Genomic DNA, 18,559 nt, shown 5'->3' with positions numbered 1-18,559 from the left:
AGTTTTTATTTCCTCAGGGTATATGCTTGGTAGTGGGGTGCTGTGACCCTGTTCCTTTAAAAGTATCTTTTCCCCTCTCCCTGCACTCTCAGCAGAGGGGATGTTAAAATAAGTGGGTCACATGCACAAAGTTTCAGTGTGCTGCCTATTTAGGTATCTATGGCTCTGCTAAGAGATCTGGGAGTCCTCACAGGTGTCACTTTAGTAAATGCCAGCAATGGCCACCACTGTCCGACCCAGGCTCTGCCTTAGAATATGGTGATCTCTAAACCTACAATCAAATTTTTCACTCAGTTGTGGCTTATGGCAGAAAATGAAGAGGAACTCAAAAGCCTCTTGATGAAAGTGAAAGAGGAGAGTGAAAAGGTTGGCTTGAAGCTCAACATTCGGAAAACTAAGATCATGGCATCTGGTCCCATCACTTCATGGGAAATAGATGGAAAAACAGTGGAAACAGTGTCAGACTTTATTTTTTTGGGCTACAAAATCACTGCAGATGCTGATTGCAGCCATGAAATTAAAAGACGCTTACTCCTTGGAAGGAAAGTTATGACCAACCTAGATAGTATATTAAAAAGCAGAGACATTACTTTGCCAACCAAGGTCCATCTAGTGAAGGCAATGGTTTTTCCCATGGTCATGTATGGATGTGAGAGTTGGACTGTGAAGAAGGCTGATCGCCAAAGAATTGATGCTTTTGAACTGTGGTGCTGGAGAAGACTCTTGAGAGTCCCTTTGGTGCAAGGAGATCCAACCAGTCCATTCTAAAGGAGATCAATCCTGGGTGTTCATTGGAAGGACTGATGCTAAAGCTAAAACTGCAATACTTTGGCCACCTCATGCGACGAGTTGACTCACTGAAAAAGACTCTGATGCTGGGAAAGGTTGGGGGCAGGAGGAAAAGGGGACGACTGAGAATGAGATGGCTGGATGGCATCACCGACTCTGTGGACATGAGTTTGAGTGAACTCCGGGAGTCGGTGATGGACAGGGTGGCCTGGCGTGCTGTGATTCATGGGGTCACGGAGAGTCGGACACTACTGAGTGACTGAACTGAACTGAACTGAACTGTGGCCATCCCAGATCTAATCTATTTTGCTTAACTGTCCTGCAGAAAGATTGTATCAATTTTAGAGGTATAACTGCTCTATTATATTCCCAACAAATTGACTGTCATATCCTTTTAAATGTTTTCCAAACTGATAGCTCTTCTTTCCATTCATACAATACAGGTAAAATAAAACCAAAATAAAATTAATTTCACATATTTAAATTGAAATAAGTGAAATATATTACTTAAGCTTATTAGATTTACAATTTTTCTGTTGAATGTCCATTGCCCCTTCCTTCTACTCAGATGTTTGCATGTCTTTTATGAATTGTAGTAGTTTCTTATATATGTGTTAACCGTTTTCTTTCTCTCATAAATGTCTTCAATTTTTTGTATTTTATGTGGCTATTAACTCTGCTGTTTTATTATTATGTAAAAGTTTTAAAATTTATATAGTCATTGTAAGAGGAGGAACTCAGGAAAACAAAGACTTTGCCCACTAATTAAGGAGAGAAATTTAATTCAGTAAACAATTCGAAAGTATTGTTAAATCAAAAAGTCAAACAGAATAGTAAGGCAGCTCAGAGATTACAATTAGTGAGGAGTTTCTACAAGGGTGAGTGATTAGTTAACAGAAGCTATGATTTCACACGCATGAGCAACTTTCTTACAGTAGGTGGACTTAGTGATTAGATACAACTTGTGCTTGGAGACGCTCCCTTTAGCAGTGGAAGAGGGGAGAAACATTATGGGTTTTCCCCCAGTCTTTAGTTACACTGCTCCTCATTGTTCAATGTAGGTGGAAGACATTTGGAAGGGAAGGAGTCTGAATTTGACAGTGGTCCTTAATTATAAAACAAAACACAGGAAAGGAAGTAGGAAAATGGATTGAGGGCAAAAAGGAAAATGATCAAAGAATCACATGCATCAGTTAATCTGCTTATTATTTCTAGATTTGGTCTTTTGGTAATAAACCCTTTCCATGACTTGTCAAAGTATGAAATTTTACTGTGGAAAAGCATGAAAAATCTTGTCTATTTAGTAGGTAATATATATGAAAGTTCTAGTTTAGTGCCTAGCAGTTGGTAGGTTCTCAGTAAATTATTTCTTTCATAATTGTACATGTAAGGATCAATACATGTGTTTGTTTATAAATGTAGAATTGTTAATATTTTCTGTCTCAATTATGCTTGATCAGCAACTCCAGGTTTTGGTTAATGCTATATACGCCTGGAGAATCCCAGGGACGGGGGAGACTGGTGGGCTGCCGTCTATGGGGTCACGCAGAGTCGGACATGACTGAAGTGACTTAGCAGCAGCAGCAGCATGCACCTATTACAGCATCATCTTTCAGGATTTGAAATACCTCAGTTGGAAAGATGATGCTGTAATAGGTGCATAGCATTAACCAAAACCTGGAGTTGCTGATCAAGCATAATTGAGAAAGAAAATATTAACAATTCTACATTTATAAACAAAAACATGAGCTATTTCAAATCCTGAAAGATAATGCTGTGAAAGTGCTGCACTCAATATGCCAGCAAATTTGGAAAACTCAGCAGTGGCCACAGGACTGGAAAAAGTCAGTCTTCATTCCAATCCCAAAGAAAGGCAATGCCAAAGGATGCTCAAACTACCGCACAATTGCACTCATCTCACATGCTAGTAAAGTCATGCTCAAAATTCTCCAAGCCAGGCTTCAGCAATATGTGAATCGTGAACTTCCAGATGTTCAAGCAGGTTTTACAAAAAGCAGAGGAAACAGAGATCAAATTGCCAACATCCGCTGGATCATGGAGAAAGCAAGAGTTCCAGAAAAACATCTATTTCTGGTTCATTGACTATGCCAAAGCTTTTGACTGTGTGGATCACATTAAACTGTGGAAAATTCTGAAAGAGATGGGAATCCCAGACCACCTGACCTGCCTCTTGAGAAACCTGTATGCAGGTCAGGAAGCAACAGTTAGAACTGTACATGGAACAACAGACTGGTTACAAATAGGAAAAGGAGTACGTCAAGGCTGTACATTGTCACCTTGCTTATTTAACTTATATGCAGAGTACATCATGAGGAACGCTGGGCTGGAAGAAGCACAAGCTGGAATCAAGATTGCCGGGAGAAATATCAATAACCTCAGAAATGCAGATGACACCACCCTAATGGCAGAAAGTGAAGACGAACTCAAAGGCATTTTGATGAAAGTGAAAGAGGAAAGTGAAAAAGTTGGCTTGAAGCTCAACATTCAGAAAACGAAGATCATGGCATCTGGTCCCAACACTTCATGGAAAACAGATGGGGAAACAGTGGAAACAGTGTCAGACTTTATTTTTTTGGGCTCCAAAATCACTGCAGATGCTGATTGCAGCCATGAAATTAAAAGACGCTTGCTTCTTGGAAGGAAAGTTATGACAAACCTTGATAGTATATTAAAAAGCAGAGACATTACTTTGCCAACCAAGGTCCGTCTAGTCAAGGCTATGGTTTTTCCAGTGGTCATGTATGGATGTGAGAATTGGACTGTGAAGAAAGCTGATCGCTGAAGAATTGATGCTTATGAACTGTGGTGCTGGAGAAGACTCTTGGGAGTCCCTTGGACTGCAAGGAGATCCAACCAGTCCATTCTAAAGGAGATCAATCCTGGGTGTTCATTGGAAGGACTTATGCTAAAGCTGAAACTCCAATACTTTGGCCACCTCATGCGACGAGTTGACTCACCGGAAAAGAGTCTGATGCTAGGATGTATTGGGGGTAGGAGTAGACGGGGACAGCAGAGAATGAGGTGGCTGAATGGTATCACCGACTCGATGGACATGAGTTTGAGTGAACTCCGGGAGTTGGTGATGGACAGGGACGCCTGGCGTGCTGTGGTTCATGGGGTCGCAAAGAGTGGACATGACTGAGCAACTGAACTGAACTGAATTGAACTGATGCACCTATTAATACTCTTAATTGGAATCAGCCCAGGATAGAGGTATTCCTAATAATAAGCAAGTCAAATAATAATATGAGAAGAAGCAACCTTTATTTAATTAATATATTTGGTAATTAGACTGTCATATATGATGGGCTGCCAATCAAAAGCAAACAGCATAAAAATATCAAATACATAATAGTATCAATATAAGTAGAAACATATTCAACTACAGACTGATAAATCAATAATAAATTAAAATACTCTATTTCAGAGAATTTGATAGAAAATTGACTAACAATGAAGAGGAAAGCGTTGATTAGGAAATAAATCTTTTATTTGAATTCATATTCAAATATAATATCTTAAACTCAAAATTTATATTCAAATGGAAATAAATAGCTTACTTCTGTCACACGGTATTGCCTAAAATGGAATTAATTTTGGGGAACTTGAGGTATGAGGAGTTTGTTAGATTATGGCTTCCAATTGCAGAAATTTGCCAGCAATATTAAATGAAGGCAAATGTTGTATATAACTTCTAGTTCTAGGATTTGTTGAAAATTGTAACTATTATACTCTGAAACTAATAGTAACTGTTGGAACTAATCATACTGGAACACAGTTTTGTGTTACTCAAGAGTACTCTTGTGTTACTCAAGAATAATTATTTAGTTTATCCCTGATAAAAGACTAGTAGCTTATATCTTTGAGTACATTTTAGCAGAAAGTCTCTTTTCTGAACTTGTTTATTCAGCTCAGAAACTAATCATGTGTTAATAATTTAATATTTTATATTGAAAGTTGTCATTTCCCATTTTCTCAATATTCTTTGATTTTGAAAAAAGCTTTCTCAAATTGCAATCAGCTGTCCACATGGCATGATAATTGTTTCAGAATGTTATGATAGGTTCATAATTTTTTTCATAACATTCATTACTTCCTTATTTCTTAAGCTAGAAATAAAAGGGTTTAATAAAGGAATCACTAGAGTATAAAAAATAGCAACAGGTAAATCTTTATCTTCTTCATTAACTGAATTCGGTCGAATGTACGTGAAGAGAAGAGAACCATAGAATATTGAGACTGAGAGAAAGTGGGATGCACAAGTCGATAAAGCTTTCTTTCTTCCTTCTTTAGATTTCATCTTGAAAATTGTGAAAATGATGTAAAGGTAGGAAATTATTACTATGGTAATAGTGAATATTTGAACTGATCCTCCAAAGATAAATATCATTAATTCATTGATATAAGGGTCCACACAGGAGAGTCTGTATAATGGAAGAACATCACAAAAAAAGTGATTGATTTGATGAGACCCACGGAGAGTTAACCTAAACAGAAACCCTATGTGAATTATGGAATGCAGGTTTCCAGCTACGTATGCCCCTGTGGTCATCTCAATGCAGAGTTTCTGTGACATCATGGTGTGGTACTGCAGTGGTTTGCAGATGGCCACAAAGCGATCATAAGCCATTGCTGCCAGGAGAAAGGAGTCTGCACTTTCAGCAAGACAGAGAAAGTAAAATTGTGCCATGCATTCATAGAGAGAAATCATCTTGTCCTTAGAAAAGAAGTTCTCCAACATTTTGGGGGTGATGGCACAGGAACAACAGGAATCCATCAGAGCAAGATTACCCAGGAAGATGTACATTGGTGTGTGAAGACGATGCTCTGTTACTATCAATGCCACCAGGCCAAGATTCCCCACAATGGTGATCAGATAGATGATAAAGAACACCAGAAACAGAAGAATCCTCAGCTCTGGGTGATCTGTAAATCCTATGAGGATAAATTCAATTGCCAAGGAGCAGTTATCCTCAGCCATCTCTACCTTGCTTGTTGAGACAGGAATTATGGAAATACAAGATTCTAATTTAGATCATGTATATTTTATCTTCAAATTTTTATTTTTGAAACAAGGAAAGGAGCTGCTTCTTCAGATTCTCCTACTGTCTCTGTGATACAGGCACACAGACTTCTAAGGGACATTTGTTCCCTTAACATGTCAGCCTCTATGACCTCAAATCTAAAACTCAGGTTCATGAGCCTATTTTGATAATTCCAGGAAGGATGCTTACAGTGGGAAAGGTTTGCTTTATGAAATTGTACAAGTACAGTGTACAAATTTAAGGTATCCATATTTGGATCAGTGTCCTCAAATAAGTTCAGTGTCAGTATTTCGAGTTTTTTAGAATAAATTTAAAATCAATTTTTCTTTACATATATTTATTTCATTGAGCAAAAGTTTTCATATAATCTCCCAGTGGAGTGCCTGTTTGAAAAAAAATACAGTAGACAACTTAAAATTTTGCCTTAGGAGTTGCATGAATATTACTAAGATTAAGAGGAGGACTATTCCCTATTCTTAAAAATGACGGAATGATTTCTGTTTGTTTCCAAGACAAACCATTCAATATTACAGTAATCCAGGCCTATGCCCCAACCAGTAATGCTGAAGAAGCCGAAGTTAATCGGTTCTATGAAGACCTACAAGACTTTTTAGAACTAACACCAAAAAAGATGTTCTTTTCATTATAGGGGACTGGAACGCAAAAGTAGGAAGTCAAGAAACACCTGGAGTAACTGGCAAATTTGGCCTTGGAGCACGGAATGAAGCAGGGCAAAGGCTAATAGAGTTTTGTCAAGAGAATGCACTGGTCATAGCAAACACCCTCTTCCAACAACATAAGAGAAGACTCTACTCATGGACATCACCAGGTGGTCAACACCGAAATCAGATTGATTATATTCTTTGCAACCAAAGATGGAGAAGCTGTATACAGTTAGCGAAAACAAGACCAGGAGCTGATTGTGGCTCAGATCATGAACTCCTTATTGTGAAATTCAGACTTAAATTGAAGAAAGTAGGGAAAACCACTAGACCATTCAGATATGACCTCAATCAAATCCCTTATGATTATACAGTGGAAGTGAGAAATAGATTTAAGGGACTAGATCTGATTGATAGAGTGCCTGATGAACTCTGGATGGAGGTTCATGATATTGTACAGGACACAGGGACCAAGACCATCCCCATGGAAAAGAAATGCAAAAAAGCAAAATGGCTGTCTGAGGAGGCCTTACAAATAGCTGTGAAAAGAAGAGAAGAGAAAAGCAAAGGAGAAAAGGAAAGATATAAGCATCTGAATGCAGAGTTCCAAAGAATAGCAACAAGAGATAAGAAAGACTTCCTCAGTGATCAATGCAAAGAAATAGAGAAAAACAACAGAATAGGAAAAACAAGAGATCTGTTCAAGAAAATTAGAGATTCCAAGGGAACATTTATTGGAAAATGGGCTCGATAAAGGACAGAAATGGTATGGACCTAACAGAAGCAGAAGATATTAAGAAGATGTGGCAGAAATACACAGAAGAACTGTACAAAAAAGATCTTCACGACCAAGATAGTCACGATAATGTGATCACTGACCTAGAGCCAGACATCTTGGAATGTGAAATCAAGTGGGCCTTAGAAAGCATCACTACTAACAAAGCTAGTGGAGGTGATGGAATTCCAATTGAGTTATTTCAAGTCTTGAAAGATGATGCTGTGAAAGTGCTTCACTCAATATGCCAGCAGATTTGGAAAACTCAGCAGTGGCCACAGGACTGGAAAAGGTCAGTCTTCATTCCAATCCCAAAGAAAGGCAATGCCAAAGAATGTTCAAACTACCGCACAAGTGCACTCATCTCACACGCTAGTAAAGTCATGCTCAAAATTCTCCAAGCCAGGCTTCAGCAGTATGTAAACCGTGAACTCCCAGATGTTCAAGCAAGTTTTAGAAAAGGCAGAGGAACCAGAGATCAAATTGCCAACATCCGCTGGATCATGGAGAAAGCAAGAGAGTTTCAGAAAAACATCTATTTCTGCTTCATTGACTATGCCAAAGCCTTTGACTGTGTGGACCACAATAAACTGTGGAACATTCTGAAAGAGATGGGAATACCAGACCACCTGACCTGCCTCTTGAGAAACCTGTATGCAGGTCAGGAAGCAATAGTTAGAACTGGACATGGAACAACAGACTGGTTCCAAATAGGAAAAGGAGTACGTCAAAGTTGTATATTGTCAACCTGCTATTTTAACTTATATGCAGAGTACATCATGAGGAACGCTGGTCTGGTAGAAGCACAAGCTGGAATCAAGATTTCCAGGAGTAATATCAATAACCTCAGATATGCAAATGACAGTACCCTTATGGCAGAAGGTGAAGAGGAATTCAAAAGCCTCTTGATGAAAGTGAAAGAGGAGAGTGAAAAGGTTGGCTTGAAGTTCAACATTCAGAAAACAAAGATCATGGCATCTGGTCCCATCACTTCATGGGAAATAGATGCGGAAATAGTGGAAGCAGTGTCAGACTTTATTTTTTGGGGCTCCAAAATCACTGCGGATGCTGATTGCAGCCATGAAATTAAAAGACGCTTACTCCTTGGAAGGAAAGTTATGACCAACCTAGATAGCATATTAAAAAGCAGAGACATTACTTTGCAACCAAGGTCCATCTAGTCAAGGCTATGGTTTTTCCCTTGTTCATGTTTGGATGTGAGAGTTGGACTGTGAAGAAAGCTGATCTCCGAAGAATTGATGCTTTTGAACTGTGGTGCTGGAGAAGACTCTTGAGAGTCCCTTGTACCAGAAGGAGATCCAACCAGTCCATTCTATGGGAGATCGATCCTGGGTGTTCGTTGGAGGGACTGATGCTGAAGCTGAAACTGCAATACTTTGGCCACCTTATGAGATGAGTTGACTCAAAGGTTGGGGGCGGGAGAAGAAGGGGACGACCGAGAATGAGATGGCTGAATGGCATTACCGACTCTGTGGGCATGAGTTTGAGTGAGCTCCAGGAGTTGATGATGGACAGGGAGGCCTGGCGTTCTGTGATTCATGGGGTCGCGGAGAGTTGGACACGACTGAGCGACTGAACTGAACTGAAATAAAGTGGAATGTAAGACCTTTTGATGGCCAGCCGAATTCCTAGGGTTTGCCTCTCTTCATTCAAATACCAATTAGCCTCCACTTTGGAGTTAAATGTGATTGACAAGTAAGGTCAAAGACATCATAAACAAGTCTCCTTCAGAGGAACTGCTCTGTTTTAATATTTAATGCATTTTAAAACCACATCGAAGAACATACAGGCATAGAAAATATTTGGGGATTTTTGCTTTATTTTAGTATTCTATAAGAGGATAAAATTTTTATATGTTTTTGAATAAGAATATATATCTATTTTATGGGATATATTAGTTACTAATGTCTTAAGTGACTAAAATAATAGAACAATTATACATCCAAAAAAGCTGAACACTGTCACATAGCAACATCTAAACTATATAATTTTGTTAATATTTAAATGAAAGGAGTACTTATAATACTATGAGATCCAACCATCTCTCTTTAACATTTTTGTCAGGGAATCTATGACTTTCTTGTTTCTCAGGCTGTAAATAATTGGATTCAAAAAAGGAATTATGACAGTGTAAAATAAAGAGTCCATCATATCTTGATCATTTGCTCGTGTGGATCCAGGGCGCACATACATGAAAAGCAGAGGCCCATAGTATAAGGAGATAGACAGGAGGTGGGCCCCACAGGTGGAGAAGGCCTTCCTTATGCCTTGCAAAGATTTCCTTTTTAATATTGTAAAGAGAACAAGTGTATATGAGATAAAAACTATCAGAATGGTGAACACCTGTATTGAGCCAGAGAAAATAAATATCATCAGGACATTAACAGAAGGATCAGTACAGGAAATTTTAATCAGTGGCATGACATCACAGTAAAAATGAAGAATTACGTTAGTATTACAAAAGGTTAACCTGAATAAAAAACCTGTATGAATTAAGGCATGAAGAAGGCCACCTACAAATGATGAGACTAGCAGCTGCATGCATAGTCTATTGGTCATAATCACTGGATAAAGTAATGGTTTGCATATGGCTACATAGCGGTCATATGCCATTGTTGCCAGCAAAAAACATTCTGTGGTTACACTGCTTACAAAGGAAAAGAATTGTACTACGCATTCAGAGAGAGATATCATCTTACTCTTGCCTAGGAAGTTGACTAACATCTTGGGGGTCACTGTGGATGATAACCAAGTATCCACAAAGGCCAAATTCCCAAGAAAAATGTACATTGGGATATGAAGTTGAGGGTCATTGTAGATGAGTACAATCAAACCAGTGTTTCCCGTGATGGTGATGAGATATATCATAAAAAACAGCAGAAACAGGGGAATTTGCCACTCTGGTTGACATGTAAGTCCTGTAAGAATGAACTCTGTCAGTTCTGTTGCATTTTTTGTTTCCATTTCCTTAATAGATGGCCTCTGAAATGCAATGTGGTAAATGGAGAAAGGACATCATTTCTTTTTAAAAGTGAATCTGCTGAGCGTAATTGAAATAAAAGCATATACTAACCTGAATATTTTTTATTTTACTTTTACTATGATACATGAAAATTAGTAGTGGAAAAGTTTTATTAGAATAATGTAATTGCATCATTTAAATATTTTTTCAGAAGTGAGCAGATTTAGAACACAGAAAAGCATTATGTCATTTAAAACTTTGCACAGAAATGAGAAGATTTAGAAGAGAAGAAAGAAATTCTGAAGATGAGCAAACTTCAGTTCAGTTCAGTTCAGTCCAGTCTCTCAGTCGTGTCCGACTCTTTACAACCCCATGAATCACAGCATACCAGGCCTCCCTGTCCATCACCAACTCCCGGAGTTCACTCAAACTCATGTCCATCGAGTCGGTGATGCCATCCAGCCATCTCATCCTCTGTCATCCCCTTCTCCTCCTGCCCCCAATCCCTCCCAGCATCAGAGGCTTTTCCAATGAGTCAACTCTTCTCATGAGGGGGCCAAAGTATTGGAGTTTCAGCTTTAACATCAGTCCTTCCAGTGAATACCCAGGACTGGGCTCCTTTAGAATGGACAGGTTTGATCTCCTTGCAGTCCAAGGGACTCTCAAGAGTCTCTTTCAACACCACAGTTCAAAAGCATCAATTTCTCAGTGCTAAGCTTTCTCGATAGTTCAACTCTCACATCCATACTTGACTACTGGAAAAACCATAGCCTTGACTAGACGGACTTTTGTTGACAAAGTAATGTCTCTGCTTTTTAATATATTGTCTAGGTTGGACATAACTTTCCTTCCAAGGAGTAAACGTCTTTTAATCTCATGGCTGCAATCACCATCTGCAGTGATTTTGGAGCCCCCAAAAATAAAGTCTGACACTGTTTCCACTATTTGCCCATCTATTTCCCATGAAGTGATGGGACCAGATGACATGATCTTAGTGTTCTGCATGTTGAGCTTTAAGCCAACTTTTTCACTCTCCTCTTTCACGTTCAGCATGAGCAAACTTAGGGGATGCTAAATAACCTCGGATATGCAGATGACACCACCCTTATGGCAAAAAAAAGAGGAGAAACTAAAAAGCCTCTTGATGAACGTGAAAGAGGAGAGTGAAAAAGTTGGCTTAAAGCTCAACATTCAGAAAACTAAGATCATGACATCTGGTCCCATCACTTCATAGAAAATAGATGGGGAAACAGTGGAAACAGTGACAGACTTTATTTTGGGGGACTCCAAAATCACTGCAGATGGTGATTGCAGCCATGAAATTAAAAGACGTTTACTCCTTGGAAGGAAAGTTATGTCCAACCTAGATAATATATTAAAAAGCAGAGACATTACTTTGTTAACAAAAGTCCGTCTAGTCAAGGCTATGGTTTTTCCAGTAGTCAAGTATGGATGTGAGAGTTGGACTATCGAGAAAGCTTAGCACTGAGAAATTGATGCTTTTGAACTGTGGTGTTAAAGGAGACTCTTGAGTCCCTTGGACTGCAAGGAGATCTAACCAGTCAATCCTAAAGGAAATCAGTCCTGAATATTCATTGGAAAGACAGACATTGAAGCTGAAGCTTCAATACTTAGGCCACCTGATGCAAAGAACTGATTCATTGGAAAAGACCCTGCTGCTGGGAAAGATTGAAGGCAGAATGAGAAGGGGACAGCAGAGGATGAGATAGTCAGATGGCATCACTGCCTCAATGGACATGAGTTTGAGCAAGCTCTGGGAGTTGGTGATGGACAGGGAAGCCTGGTGTGCTGCAGTCCATGGGGTCGCAAAGAGTCGGACACGACTAAGCAACAGAATTGACTGATAGAGTAAGGTCAAGAAATTCTTTGTGTATAACATGGATATAAGAACATAATAACAATATTAGAAGGGACCAGTTTATAAAATGAATGAAATGCCGTGTGAAGATCTTGAACTTCATTCTGCAAGCGTTCAGCAAGAATTTAAAACTTATTAGACAAGGAGGGAGAACATCACTTATTTTTTCAAGTTAAATATTTGGCTATAGAAAATAGGGTGCAGGGAGAAGAAACTTGCGTCATAAGCAATAATTAGGAAGCTGTAGCTATTGTGCAATGATTCCTAAGCCAGATTACACATCAGAATTGTCTGGGGGAGTTTTGTGCAAAATATTGAATCTGAAGTATAACTGAAGAAATTGATTCAGTAGATTATGAATGGGCTCTGATAAAAGGTATTTTATAAATATTCACCAGGTGATCTAAATGTATGTGAAATTCTTAGTTCATGTGATATAACATTAGGAATGATGAGGAAGACAAAGAGATCAAAATAAAATGAGAATGAAGATCACTTGTACTGCTGAACTCAAGTTTGTGTCCCTAAACAAACCAAAAAGTTTGTTTAGGAGTTTGGAACAGAGAAAGGTTTAGTACAGGGCCAGGCAAGGGGAATATGTGGCTTACGTTCTAAAATCCTAACTCATCCTTGGTTTTTGAGGAAGACTTTTTAAAGGCAAAACTTCGGATGAGGGCTGCAGAATGTATGACTCTCTTCTGCTTGGTTTGTGGTTAGGTAACAGGGTGTGTTCGAGCAATCTTGTGCTCAGCCTTAAAGTTACCATCCTCTACCTGGATAGAGGCCTTAAAGAAAAACTTAAAGTTATGTTGTTGTGTATATTCCTTGAGGGAGAAAAAGGACCTTGCTTCATCGCTGCAATATTGTTTGCTGACTGTTCCTCTTTGCTTCTGTATCCTCCCACTTTTCCTAATTAGGAACCGTTTGAATCTGACCTTAGGAACTCAGGGAAGGTCTAGGAGCTAAAGCTTTTTTTCTACAAAGAAATGGGAGATACTGAAAGTCTTTTGTACTCATGAGGGCCCCACAGGGTCCTGCTCAGTTTCACTGGAACTCGGTGACGTGTAAGATGTGAAGGAGTGATTAGTAAAGGAGAGAGAGTAACTAAGTGACTGGGCAGATGGACATCAAAAATTGGCATAGAAGACTCAGATGCAGTAGCTGGTTTTTGCAAGAACATCCTCTGGATATTCAAGTTAGATAAACTTCACAGTACGATTCTACAAAAGATGTGATAGAAATAATGGCTTATGAGTCGTTGAGGTGGCTGAAATTCATAGTATGTATGACCTTTCCATTGGCCAGTGTGAGTAAGGTAAAAAGAGAGAAGGCATGAAAATAAACTTGAGGAAGTTATATTAGAGAGAAATGGATGTATATCATTTATTAGACAGAAAAATCTGATCCTCTTTTTTTACCACACGAGTCTCTTTTTTACCAGATGGTGGCAAACAAAAACTGTCATCCGCTCTAGAAGCCAAAATTCTAGAAAGTGACTTTGTCCTCCCCCTTGAACCTAGGATGGGGAGGGAGGCGGGGTTTTGGTGAGGCATTTGATTTAGGGTTAGACACTTAAACTCTTCCCTGTGGCTCAGCTGGTACAGAACCTGCCTGCAATGCAGAAGACCTGGGTTCAATCCCTGGGTTGGGAAGATCCCCTGGAGAAAGGAAAGGCTACCCTTCTCCAGTATTCTGGCTTAGAGAATTTCATGGACTATATAATGCATGGGGTCACAAAGAGTCAGACATGACTGAACAACTTTCACTTTCACTCAAACTCAGGGCTCCCTTGGTAGCTCAGCTGGTAAGGAATCTGCCTGCAATGCAGGAGACCTGGGTTCCATCCCTGAGTTGGGAAGATCCCCTGGAGGAAGGCTTGGCAACCCACTCCAGTATTCTTGCCTGGAGAAATCCCCGTGAACAGAGGAGCTTGGCGGGCTGCAGTTCATGGGGTTGTAAAGAGTGGGACACAACTGAGCGACTAAGCAAATCACCCAAACTCACCACATTGCATTTAGAATATATATAAAGACAAAAAGCATATGTGCATATGAAAAGAATTTTATTTGCCAACTCAACCAAGGAAAAAGTGTCGTGACCCCAGAAAATGAATCCTATGTCCACAACAACGGCATTGTCAGTGTGCAGTGTGGCATTTAAGTTCAGCTACAATGATAACACGTCTGACTGAACTAGAACTGAAACATGATTTGGGTGTCAGCTGTCCGATTTCTTTCTTTGTGCACCTTCCCATTTATCCAGTGGATTTCTTCAAATTACCCTAGCATTTCTTCATTGGAGACAATTTCCATTCAATTAACTTAATTCTTCCTGCAACCAAGAGCTCTGGCTCACCCAAAAGGAGAAAAAGAAAGACCAAAAAATGCTACTGAGCAGAGTGAATAGAAGAAGCAGGAGGGAATGGGAAAGTTGTGTTGGGAACTCAAACAGAGGGAAATACTCAAGAACAAAGTCAAATACAGTCCTTAAAGCAAAATGAATATTCTGATAGAATAGAGTGAAAAGAAATCTTTGCGTGTGGGAACTAAGCGACTTTTAGAAGCTTTAGTGAGAGCAGTTTTCATATTGTAACAGAGTTGAGTTAGAGAACAAAGAGAAGTGGCACAGCAGTGAGGAGAATGAAAGTATCTAATATGCTGAGAACAGTTTACATTTCTTGACCAACCTAGATGGCATATTAAAAAGCAGAGACATTACTTTGCCAACGAGTGTACGTCTAGTCAAGGCTATGGTTTTTCCAGTAGTCATGTATGGCTGTGAGAGTTAGACTGTGAAGAAAGCTGAGTGCTGAAGAATTGATGCTTTTGAACTGCGGTGTTGGAGAAGACTCTTGAGAGTCCCTTGGACTGCAAGGAGATCCTACCTGTCCATCCTAAAGGAGATCAGTCCTGGGTGTTCATTGGAAGGCCTGATGCTGAAGCTGAAACTCCAGTACTTTGGCCACCTGATGCGAAGAGTTGACTCACTGGAAAAGACTCTGATGCTGGGAGGGATTGGGGGCAGGAGGAGAAGGGGACGACAGAGGATGAGACGGCTGGATGGCATCACCGACTCTATGGACATGAGTTTTGGTAAACTCCGGGAGTTGTTGATGGACAGGAAGGCCTGGCATGCTGCGATTCATGGGGTCGCAGAGAGTCAGACATGACTGAGCGACTGAACTGAACTGAACATCTGGAAGACAGATTTGAATTTTTTTTTTGCCTGTAGAACAGTATCATATAGTTTTTCAAAAGAGAAAGAGGAGAGTATTGAGATAAGAATGGGTAGACAAGTGAAGTGGAAAATTTGATTAAATGAAAAGAAAACAAAAAGGAACAAAAAGCAGAAAGTGACTAAGGACCATGGATAAACATAGGACAGATCAGGAAATGGAGAGAGAGAGAAGTATTAGAAAAGTTGAAGATGAAATAAAAGTCTCAGAGTTTGGGGGCTTAGTGGTGGCAAATATTTGTCTTAACTCTGGTTTCATCAAAAGTTGGCAGCGCTGGATGTATAGAACAGTCTTTTGGACTCTGTGGGAGAGGACGAGGGTGGGATGATTTGGGAGAATGGCATCGAAACATGTATACTATCATATGTGAAACGAATTGCCAGTCCAAGTTCAATGCATGATACAAGATGCTCGGGGCTGTTGTACTGGGATGAACCAGAGGGATGGGACGGGGAGGGAGGTGGGAGGGGGGTTCAAGATGGGGAACACATGTACACCCGGGGCAGATTCATGTCAATGTATGGCAAAACCAATACAATAATGTAAAGTAATTAGCCTCCAATTAAAATAAATAAATTTAAAAAAAATAAATAAATATATTAACACTTAAAAAAAAAAGTTGGCAGTGCTGGAAACCTTTCTTTTACTTTTCTTCAAAATTCCAAGTTTATTTTCATATGGAATTTATATATGAATTAGTATTGCAATTTCAATTTATTTAAAGTTGTTCATAAATATACTAGCATTGCCTCAAAGTTCTTTTCATATTTAAAAGATGTTTTGTCATTGTTATTACTGTAATCAAAGCTGGATTTATCTAGAAATTCAGCTTTTCTTTATAGCATTTGCTTCTCTGCAACTTTTAGTAGCAGAATCAAATTGAGCTCAAAGCTAAAACTGAATAAAGGCAATGTAGCTGTAATTGCAGTTCTTCCATGCAACCCCAAATTAATAAATAATCAGAAATTCTTAATTCAGTGTGTGGGTACTTAAGGCCTACCTTTTACTAAAGGTCAAAAGAGACTGGAGAGGTATTTTTACCATTTCAGAAGATACATAAATAGAGAGATGATACATTTACATATTCAGTGAAATAACCTAAGAAATACATGGAAAAGTAGTGAATGTAGGTTAACTAAGTAGAATAAATATTTTGAATACAACTGTCAGGAAGATCTTGCATGGGAAACATTGTGGCCTAAATATTTCAACCCACTTTTAATTTATTTAATGTTCCAGTTTACCAAAGTTTATCTTATGGACTAATTATATAATAATTATATTAACCAAATAATTAAATTTCATTAAGGATTACAATGTGGCCTTAGAGCTATCTTGCTTGACAATAATAAAATATACAGATTATTCACTATTTGTTTTTCATTTTCACCTGGCTATTTTGATATCTTGTAAACCAAATCAAAATTATTATAAATTTTATAGCATTTTTGACTTTCAGTTCTGTTCATCATTCAGTCTTATCCGACTCTGTTTTCAGTAAAAACATGATATTATAGAAATCATTCTCTCTTACCAGTATCTACTAAGAAGTTTTCAAGATCCTTTTAGAGTTCAGCTTTCTGAAGTAGAAAATAATACAAGAGCACTGCAGTGACGATAACCCAGGCAACAGTTCTTTGTACACTGTTTCATTTTGAAGGCTTCGTTTTCAGGAAACTGTTGTTTTTGAGAATTTGTCTTTAACACAGAGTCAATAAGTTGTGTGCTTTTGTCAGAAGAGGAAAGAGCGTAGAACTCAAATCCCCCTGATAATGCCCAAAGATTCCCTTTAGGACAAAACTAAGCTGGTCTACTGGGCATTTTGGACTTGGACACGTATGAGAAATCCAGGTTGTCTCATTGGGCATTACAGACAAGACATTGTAGACAGTTCCCAGGTTCATCAATTGAAATTGCACTTCATACCACTTCTTTCCACCACAGGCACTTTTGAAATGTTTATGCAAACTCCAGTTTATCTATAAATTTGATATTCTAAGTTCTTTGATGAGTACAGTATTGTCTGAGCTCATCACACATGATTTCAGGGAGGCCAAAGTTACAGATTCTCTTTAGCAGTCAACTCCTAAATTTTTCCTTCTTGTGCAAACCATGGCTCACATTCCACAACTACACCTGACTTCCTACTTTAAGCTGAAATCTAGTGAGGAATCTTACTAGGCAAAATTTGCTGGAGGAGAAAAGGAAAAAGAACACCAAGGACGACTGTGGGAAGAGGCCTAGGTTAGTGCTTCTCAAACATTAATCCCTATGAATATTCCAGAGATTTTTTTAAAATGAAAATTCTGTTTAAGCAGTGATGACTGTGAGTCTACATTTCTAATATGGTGTTGTCTCCAGACATTTGCCTTCTTCATTTTCATTATCTGCAGGCCTACCTTATCGAAGAACCAGATAATTAGAGAAATAAACCAAAAAAATTTGCAAATGTAGTAGAAATATAAAAAGAGAAGCAAAGAGGAGTCAGAGTGGTCAAGGGAAGCCAGCATTGGTGGGGTCACATCAGATCTCATGGTAGGTGAGATTTTGTTCTATACCACAACTTAAATGAAAACTGTTCAGGGATTTTGAACACGGCAGTCACATGTTCAGATTTGCCTTTAAGTAAAAACAAAGTTGCCATTGAGCATCACTGAGAAAAATAATGGCATTATTTATATCACAGTATTATAATATGACAATTGTGATGTGTTTTTATATCTGAAGTATACAACGAATGTTTAACCTCTACTTAGGATTTGATTGAAAGTTAGAGCGAAAACAAAGGATATTTTTTGGGTCATTTTTCAATTCTTCCATGTAACTAGAATTCTGCTAGTGAAAGCTAAAAAGGAGATGAAAAAGAAAATATAGATAAAGAGAAGTAACTGTGGAAACTCAGCAGACAGATGAAGTAAGCAATAAAATGTGCATCAACATATATAATATGTAGCTTCAAGATAACCCACCCTTGCCTTAAACATACTGCCCACTTCAATATTGTGTAACTATCTTTTCACTCTTTTTTTTTTAATCTATCAGGTTTGTTTTTTTTTTAATTTAACAGGTGTCTGCATTGTGCTTTCCAACATAAGCAGTCTTTTCAATTTTATCATTTCAGTAGGTGGGTCATGATATCTCACTATAGTCTTAATTTGCATTTCCCCCAA

General features: G+C 38.6%; 2 protein-coding genes across 2 annotated transcripts; both read right to left on the bottom strand.

The window, feature by feature from the left end:
* Positions 1–4,864: 4,864 nt before the first annotated feature.
* On the bottom strand, positions 4,865–5,806 carry LOC148778730 (olfactory receptor 5K1-like). Its single transcript, XM_088838634.1, has one exon. It carries the CDS (start codon positions 5,789–5,791, stop codon positions 4,865–4,867), a length of 927 nt encoding a protein of 308 aa, XP_088694760.1. The 5' UTR covers positions 5,792–5,806.
* Positions 5,807–9,338: 3,532 nt separating this feature from the next.
* LOC129550423 (olfactory receptor 5H2-like) lies at positions 9,339–12,189 on the bottom strand. Its single transcript, XM_055418068.2, has 2 exons — positions 12,171–12,189; positions 9,339–10,306 (listed from the first exon to the last, which is right to left on the bottom strand). Exons 1-2 carry the CDS (start codon positions 12,187–12,189, stop codon positions 9,339–9,341), a joined length of 987 nt encoding a protein of 328 aa, XP_055274043.2.
* Between the last annotated feature and the right edge of the window lie 6,370 nt (positions 12,190–18,559).

This window comes from Moschus berezovskii, chromosome 1 (genome assembly GCF_049115385.1).
Source record: "Moschus berezovskii isolate FMDL1 chromosome 1, NW_MosBer_1.0, whole genome shotgun sequence".
NCBI classification, from domain to species: domain Eukaryota; kingdom Metazoa; phylum Chordata; class Mammalia; order Artiodactyla; family Moschidae; genus Moschus; species Moschus berezovskii.
The sequence above is the reverse complement of the archived record's forward strand: the minus strand, read 5'-3'. Positions and strand labels throughout refer to the sequence as shown.